This window comes from Cotesia typhae, unplaced genomic scaffold (assembly GCF_013202065.1).
Source record: "Cotesia typhae breed Kobodo isofemale line unplaced genomic scaffold, CoteBio_Ctyphae scaffold_70, whole genome shotgun sequence".
Classification (NCBI taxonomy): Eukaryota; Metazoa; Arthropoda; class Insecta; order Hymenoptera; family Braconidae; genus Cotesia; species Cotesia typhae.
Window position 1 is genome coordinate 2,546,841 of NW_027423780.1, and position 8,880 is coordinate 2,555,720.

Consider the following 8,880-nt stretch of genomic DNA (forward strand, 5'->3'; position numbering starts at 1 on the left):
GAATTATCAATTGCAATATAATTGTCTATATTTTTAACATAACAGTACGCTATTACTATAAATAATTTCTTTTATTACAATTTGGGAATGTTTTTGATGTTCTTTGACAACTTGCAATAAGTACTGGAATTGTTCTTCATTTTTGTCAAGCATTGATTATATTCACTGACTAATGCAACAGCTCGCTCTGCTGAATCATTGACAACTTTTAGTTGTTGAAAGTATTCTTTATTTTCGAGATAACTCTCATTAGTAGGCCATAATTCAACATCGACATCAAGAAAGTCATACGGTAGATCGAAGATTTTGAAAAGATTTAATGACTTTTTAGACACAAAGTCACTCAGAGTTCTCTGCGCCAATGAATTCAAATCTTTTTTAGCAATTACAAATCTTTTAGCTTTAGAATCTGTACCTTCACGAGTATTAACAGCTTCAACAATACTTTTTTTTACTTCTAATGGAACGCCATCTGCAAACAGTGATAAAATGGCAAGTTCATCGCTCAAATACCATAAGTGCGAAATCATTTTTTCACACGTAGCTGAAGAAATCAAAGGATTGATATTTTTGTACTCCAATAAATTTTTCATAAACTGCAAGTCATGATAAGCAGCAGTTGTTGCAGAAGTTGATGAAAACCAAGCTTTTAAATACAATGTGACTATAAAAATACAGAAATGACGAAGACCATGCAATTCTTTCTGAGAGAGTTTGAATTCATCTCTGAATAGATACATTTTCAAACTATAAATGGCCTTAGCCATCCATCTAGCATGATGAACAGCACCAGGACGTTTGAAAGAAATCTTTTCTTGAGGCATTTCTCCAAGGAAAATCAATGATAATTCCAATAATTCTTTATAATCGTCTCGGGGTTGTAGTAACTATCAAAAATAAAAAATTTGTCAAAAATAACGAAATTTTTATAATTTAAATCACAGTTAAATCATACCTGTAAAGATTTCGTAATAAAACTAGAGATTTCATCTTTTTATTCGAAATGATATCAGCAACAACAGCATCTTCAACACCAGATTTATAATTAGTTATATCTATATCATCCCAAAATTTTTAAACCTTCCAAACATCTGTACATTTGGCCCAGATGACACAGGCCAAAATACTTCAAATGCGCCCCTTAATACGATCTCAAAAATGTGATGACGACATGATAACCAGATCAACTCTCTTCCCAAAATCTTTTCAATTTCCTTACATGTACCGTTGTGAATTCCTGTAGAACAATAATAAATGACTATCGTTAAATTTAGTATTTAAGAAAAATCAATGGTTATATTTCAAATCCAAACGAGTAAACGATTAATACATTTTGATAGTAAAATTCAGTAAGAAATAGAAATTAAACTAGAATGACAACAATAAAATATTTTTGTAATTGATTGATTACCTGTATTAACAGCCGTAGTGTCAAAACACATCGCCTTGACATACTTAATAATACCCCATTCACTCAATGTTGATAAAATGGCGGATGTTTGATTAACTGCCGTCCCAGAATTCATTATTGGAACTCCAAGTAATTGTTCAGTACCATACGCAGTTAAAAGAACCGGTAGTCGTTCCACAGATTTGGATTCAATTAGATCATTTAGCATTTTACCATCCCAATGCACTACGTATTTATCGTGTGTTTTAAAATTGTCTTTTAATCCTTGAGCAATGTCTTTTCTTTGAACCATACGAGCTCGTTGGATGGACCTATAGCTGAGCGTTGTATCTTCAATTTTTATACCAACAGCTGATAAAACCGGAGCAATAATGAACATCGCGTTTCTACTGCTGACATTAGCTCTGTCAAGTGCAGAAACGACTTCAGGAGTTAAGACATTTATTTTTGCTCGTTTTGTCGGAATTGGGGGTTCATACTCCAAATCAGATCCAGAATTTGTAGTTCCACTTAATGTATGCGTCGAGAATGATTCTGATTTTCCACTTAAAACAATCCCATGACTGGTAGACGGCTGATTCAAGTCTGTAATAAGAGTTCATTTTTAAATTAAACAGACAAAATTTCCAACACTTATTCATTATGATGAGAAGCAATTAAACATGAGTACCAGAAACCGTCGAGTCAAATGTCATACGTAGGAATACTGATATTTATAATGCAAGTAAAGTAGAAAAATGATATTCTCATTGTTTATAATAAATATAAAGGAAGTTTTACACTCCTACCTGAATTTATAACAATTATTTATCTCAGATACTTACTGCTTTCATCGATTTCCATCATATCTGTAGTTGAGTTTGACGCAGGTACAATATTCGAAAGAATCTCTTTGTGTGTACAGAATTTTTGATCCAAATACAACTTCCTAATGTTATCATCCACCCCTTTTAGGAAATTTTTACTTACAATGTCGAATAATTGTTCAAGATCAGTCTGAAACTCCTTTTCCTTTACCTTATCACTTTTCTTATTAAAATCTTTTTGTAATTTCAACCACTCACTATGAAAACGGAGAATTTTTTTGACTACATTAGGAGCTTCACTCGTAGGGATCTGATTTATTTTCCACAATTCAATAACCTTGTCAGCTGAATTTTTGCACTTTGTTTGATTGAAAACTTTAAAACTTTAAGTTGATAGAAAAACACTCTCATAACCTCTTTCACTTTTGGTAACTTACGGTCAGTGAGTTTTTGCACAGGTATACCGATTAAACCTATTTCTTTATTCATTGTAGAATTATTGATAATAAATGAATTTATATAATGAGAAAATGACTTATTTCGAAAAAATTGTTATTATCATGTATACGAAATGATGAGTTTTGGAGCACTGAAAATGTACTGATAAAAAAGTAGACAACGAAGATAGTTAAGAAAAACAACATAGGTGGCGCTAGCGTTAGAGTACCAACAGAAGAAGTAATGTAATTCAGAACAAAAAGCCTCTCTCACAAAAAAATTTATGTATAATTGGTAGAATAAAATTTGAAAATACATACTAAACAACCGTAATAATATGAAATGCCAATGCAATTGACATTTTAAATTATTACAAATAAAGCTTACAAAAATATCATTAGAACAAAAACTTCTTAGTGAATTTTTGAACAAATAACTCCTGTAGGAGTGACTTTTATGATAGAAATTTAAATTTATGTAAATTTTCCTGAAACTCATAGTTTAAATTAAAATTTATCGAATTATTGATCAAAAACTGGAAATATTGATATTCGTTAATGTTTGACGATGAATATCTCGTAACGGCTTCACTTAATCAAAAATCATAAGAGACCATTTTTGTAGAGCAGTAAATTTCCTACAAAATCATGAGTTCCGCAATCCGAAATAATTTTTTTCATCGACTTATAAAATTCATAATAAAACGAATATTTTCCTTAAAATAGCCAAACTTCAACTATGAATATCTTTTAATCGGTTGAGTTTTTGAAAAAGTCATAAGAGACTTTTTTGTAAAGCATTCAATTTCTCACAAAATCTATGCCACGGAATATTTTTCCAAGCAGTTGGAAGCGAGATATAAATTTTTTTATCTGATTATTCGAAAAAAATAGAAACCCGCAAAGCGGAGGACCTTCCCGTTATAATTAAGAGCTTATACTTGGAGAGAATTCTTTTTAGGTGTCTACGAACCTATTTTTCAGAGTATAAAGTCAAAAATAAATTATTCGATTTTTTTGACCCACCCTATATATATATATATATATATATATATATATATATATATATATATATATATATATATATATATATATATATATATATATAATAATCTTATGAACATTTAATATCCGCGGAAAAAGTACAAATTTTGAATTAAAAATTTTTTTAATTTGAAAAAACGTTAAAATTTCTTGATTTATAATATTTCTAGAATTAACAATCGAACATTTTCACACATGTATTATTTTAAATCATACTTTCTAATTAAGTTTTATTTATTAATTAGAGTTAATACCGAAGAGAGCTAAAATTGTTTGGGGTTTGCTTTCTTTATAAAAGTCAGTTGTTCTCTGAGTAATTCTATTCGAGCAGTGTATAGATATAGGTGGTACTTCAATCAAATTTAGCGGAAGTTTTATATAACGATTTAACAAATTAACAAAATTTAATTAATCATGCTAATAATAACATAATGATTTGGATATACACATTTGCAATGCTCTTTAGTCGCATACAGATGTCACTACCATACATATACGTGTTTAAGTTATTTGAAGATGCCAATAAGTATTTATGTTTACATCAGATCAGTATGGATACTTCTCCGATGTTTTTAGTCGCATCTAGATGTCACTACTGTGTAAGTATATATCTTATTATTATTATCTAATCAGCTGGCTGTACTGGCTGCCGATCCCAACTCTTATTCGGTACCATTATATTGAACTATTCCACTAGGTGGCAGTGATCATAGTCTGTAAGAAATTATTGATGATCAAAATAGACAAATTTCTGTAATTATTTGACACTTTCTGTCAAAATTAATAAATCTTTTTCAGGTTTATGTATCAATATTATTTAATATCTACTTGAAACTATTACTGCGGCATTTTTATCACACTTGCGTAATACTTTTCTTAATTATTGTCAACTTAATTATAAAATTAACTTATTTTAAAAGGTTAGTTATATATTCAATATTTTTATGATATTTATTGTTTTTGTTGAATAATCATATTTTCTTTGACTTTTTACTAATTATGTTGTGTTCAGGTGGAAAGTTTTCAGCACATAAATACTCTTAGTCACAAATTCTGAAATTTCTATTTAATTTGTAATGAAATAATTTGATTCTTCGTATAATTGAAGTTTTAAGATTAATGAAAAAATATATCCGGTCACAATATTATTCCAGCTAGTGATGAATAGAAATCAGTAACTATTTCGTATTGTTGTAATTACTCTTCCGACTGTCAACATGGTAACAAAAAAGTAAAGTAACATTAGGTATAGGTAAATTAACCAAGTAGCAGTCTTTGTAGTAGTTATATTGTAAATGTCCTTAAGTACTGTTAGCGCCACCTGTAGTTACTTTCACTATGTATATACCAAAATGTGTAAACACACTAATGTAGCATGAAATTTAATGACACTCAAATTTGTCACTTTTACAGCTACAATTTGCATAAAAATACATTAAATCCAGTGGCCAGTCTAGTCCACAATACCATACTAGTTTGGGCTGTTTAACTTCATTACATATCGGTAGCTGCATGAAAATTGATTTAGAAAATACGACAGAGGTAAATTAAAAAATAACATTGGTATATTTATTTATTCGAATTTTATTTATTCGAATAGTTATTGATAGTGTCATTGCACATAGTAAATATTTTAGTTATTTAATAAATGGAATATTGCAGTCTTTACAGCATTTGTGATTACGTATACTTATCAAAACTAATATTTTGTGAATGAAATGGAGATAATTCAAAATTTGAAAAATTCATACGTATGTTCGAGTTATATTTTAAAAATTTCTAAATAAAAAAATTATTTGGTATTTTCATGTCTTTATAAAATTGTCCATTGAAATTGTAGTCAAATTTAATAATCATTATATTAAATTACATATAATACGTTCATAAAATTATTGCGAGTTATTATCGTGAGTTATTATAGTTATTATAGTGAGTTTTAGATTGCTGATAAAAAATACCATGAATGGTGATAAAAATAAAATGGATTATCCTCCACATTTTGGTATTGACCAAAGGAATCATGCTCAAAGTTTATTAGTTAGTATTAATGATCTTGAGTCTCGGCTAAATCAAGCTCGTCAAGCATACCAAATATTATATGGCGACACTTATCCGGGTAAAAATTATGATAATGAGTAAGTAATTTTACTTCAAATTTCTGAAGTTTGTCATACTTTTATCATTGTGAATACAATTCGTTTTCCCATTGTTACAGGTACAAGAATAAAAACCTTAAGCGGAAAAGAGCTGGTAGTAAGCAAAAATTGCGAGACATTATGTATGTAGTATTTCTTAATTTTAATTGAAGTCATTTCTTTACTGTTTAAATTTTTAGTTTCTGGAAAGGAAAATATCTAAAGGCCGAAAAGGACAATAAACAAAATAATAAGTACATTGTTTTCAAGTAAATATATAACTTTCTTCGTATGGAGTTGGATTTAGATTATTCTTAAGAAAACAATAAAGAAATTAATAAATCTAAAGTTTTAATATTTTTCTTATCAACTGTTGGAACAATATATCATATATTGGACAAGAATAAAAAATGTTTATTTTAAATGCATATTTGAGCTTATTACATGATTTATTACTAAACAAAAAAAAATGATTTCCTTTAATTAAATTATTGATTTCAACTGCCGCTCAAGTTGCCCGTAACACCACCTGATATCTTTTTTACACTCTAAATATTTGAACGGGAGGAATAACGGGAACGCATGGTCTATGTTATCTTCAAAAATCAAATAGAATTAAAAATATACGCCTCGATGTTGGCTGAGCGGTTCAATGCGTTGATCCGTTCATACAACTCTAGTGGCAAGGCGCGGGTTCGAATCCCGGCGAGTCGAAAGATTTTTCACATGCTGATATCTTTCGATTCTCTGAAGTTCGCTCCAGCGCCGCCTAGGTTTAAGGCAAGTTCTTAACCAACACAGCTCCCTTAACACAAATAACCCACCTGCACAAATTTAGCACCCCATCAAAGGATTTTTTAAGTCAAAATGACCTTAATTGATAGGTCTACGTTAGGTCTGTATAGGTCCACCATCATTTTTGTTAGGTCACCTATAGTTTTTTAATAAATAATTTTTTTAATATTGCAAAAAAAAAATTGCAACTTGGCACCTCATTTAAACGGAAACTGATTAATCTTTATGTTTCTGCATTCTTTATCGTTAGGTCAGTATAGTTCTGTAGTTTTTGCTTTTATATTATTCATTTAATATTTTTTATTGACAATTATAAATAATTTATCACTGGCGCATGCGCCCAACGCACCTAGTCATAGCATGGTGCGAAATTTAAAAGTTTCCCGTTCCGTTTTCATTGCGTTAATAAAAAAATTAATTAAAATACAAACTGCTCTCATAGTGTATAATTCCTAACTATTTCACATAAAAGCTGAATAATTGGTATGTTGCTGGCCACCACTAGTATGACGATTTTAAAAATAAGAAATTTTTACGAACTTTTTTTAACTTCCCGCTAAGAAAGTCGAAGATTTTCAAAAATCGGGAAGTTATTGTTTTCACCCCGTTTTACGAAAATCGAGTTTTCATCAAACCTCGACATTTCAAGGTCCTAGGAATCTTCTCTGACTATTCCCGCGATGGTGTCTGTATGTATGTATGTATGTGTATATATATATATATATATATATATATATATATATATATATATATATATATATATATATATATATATATATATATATATATATATATATATATATATATATATATATATATATATTGTAACAGGGTAAATTACCCTAAATCGATAAATCACCTGAGATCGATAATTAGTCGACTCAGCACTGGCGCGCCCCGATCTTCCGGGTCTCCCGTGTAGTAATTAAGAGGGGAGTGGAGTGGGTAAGTATTCGGTAGTTGGAGGGTGACAGAATCAGAAGAGGTTTGATAGTCAGCCGCACCGGTCACCACTACGGAATTAACAGGTAATTATTTTTTCGCAAGCGTATTTTCGGAACGCTGCGATGGGTTTTTTTGATTGTCGTTTCAATCTATTAGACGGGAGTTCTAATTGTTGCACTGTTACAGCAATATACCGAATTTCAAGACGTACCCGGAGTGAAGGATAAGGAAAAGGAAATTTACAACCTGTACCTGGAATACTCACCACGGCACATAATATTCGTGAAAGGAGTAAAACGTTTACCCAGGTACATTATTCATTCCGTGGGTGGAAGATAGACCGCGGTTCATACTCGGTCTATCATTCCTCTTCTTTTCTTTATTAAAATTTAATAAATTAATTGTGGAACATTTGCTAGTTTTTAGATTGAGTGATTTTTATGGGGGTTTATACCCGAGGATCACTTAATCGACCTTGCGGGGGAAAATTTTAATATCTGAAAATTTTCAATTAATTAATTAACATCTGAAAATTTGTTAAATTTATTTTCACAATATTTAAATTGAAAAGTTGATTGATTTTTTTATTAAAAATAATCGACAAGTTTTTATTCGTGGAATTTCCGTCAAGCGTCAACTTTGTGTGTCGCATAAATTCCAATACCCAAGGTCAAACAAGACTTATCTAGCGAATGTTCTAGCAAATAAATTTGACTATTTCGACTTGTGTCGAATTTTTATAACTGATCAAACGAATGTTAAATTAGTAATAATATTTTATAGTGAGAAGATAATATTTATATTAAGATTATTTTTATTGAGAATTAATTATTGTGATATTTAAAAATTTACCATTTGAAAAATCGCCGGTCGGAAAATTATTTGAGAATTAATTATTAAGATTATTTTATATTGAGAATCAATTATTAAAAATATTACATTAAGAAATTATTATTGAAAACAGTACCGATCGGAAAATTGTTAGGAAGATTATATTGAAAATTTTTGTTGAAAATATTTATTAAAAAAATTTATTTTTTGTCAAGTATAAATTAAGTAAATTTTGGGGATTAAGTCCGTGAGGGGATTAAATTAAAACAAATGACACTTGATAATTGTCAGCGTGGATATTAAGTCCAAGTAATCAGTGATATTGAGTCAAGGTCATCAAGTAAAAGTTTAGTCAGAATTAAATCATTAAATAAGAATTTTCGTTTCACCGAGCCAATGATTGAATAAAATAGATCTAAATAAATTGTAATTAAATTAAATTCGGAAATCAATTAAATTTATAAATCATTTAAGCG

The 8,880-nt window shown here is 29.4% G+C and overlaps 2 protein-coding genes across 7 annotated transcripts; one reads left to right on the forward strand and one right to left on the reverse strand.

The window, feature by feature from the left end:
• Positions 1-1,055: 1,055 nt before the first annotated feature.
• Positions 1,056-2,706, reverse strand: LOC141537202 (uncharacterized). Its single transcript, XM_074258047.1, has 4 exons — positions 2,655-2,706; positions 2,236-2,592; positions 1,412-1,996; positions 1,056-1,237 (listed from the first exon to the last, which is right to left on the reverse strand). Exons 1-4 carry the CDS (start codon positions 2,704-2,706, stop codon positions 1,056-1,058), a joined length of 1,176 nt encoding a protein of 391 aa, XP_074114148.1.
• A 1,464-nt stretch (positions 2,707-4,170) lies between these two features.
• LOC141537257 (uncharacterized) lies at positions 4,171-6,261 on the forward strand. 6 transcript variants are annotated; one of them, XM_074258129.1, is made up of 5 exons: positions 4,171-4,297; positions 5,112-5,240; positions 5,629-5,833; positions 5,914-5,976; positions 6,034-6,261. In XM_074258129.1, the coding sequence occupies exons 3-5, from the start codon at positions 5,658-5,660 to the stop codon at positions 6,104-6,106; spliced, it is 312 nt and encodes a 103-aa protein (XP_074114230.1). In that variant the 5' UTR covers positions 4,171-4,297; positions 5,112-5,240; positions 5,629-5,657; the 3' UTR covers positions 6,107-6,261. The 6 variants fall into 6 exon arrangements, with proteins under 6 accessions (XP_074114230.1, XP_074114233.1, XP_074114235.1 ...); XM_074258132.1 differs by lacking the exon at positions 4,171-4,297 and having other exon boundaries at positions 4,885-5,240; positions 5,620-5,833; XM_074258134.1 differs by lacking the exon at positions 4,171-4,297 and having other exon boundaries at positions 4,885-5,240; positions 5,914-5,948.
• The last annotated feature ends 2,619 nt before the right edge of the window (positions 6,262-8,880 follow it).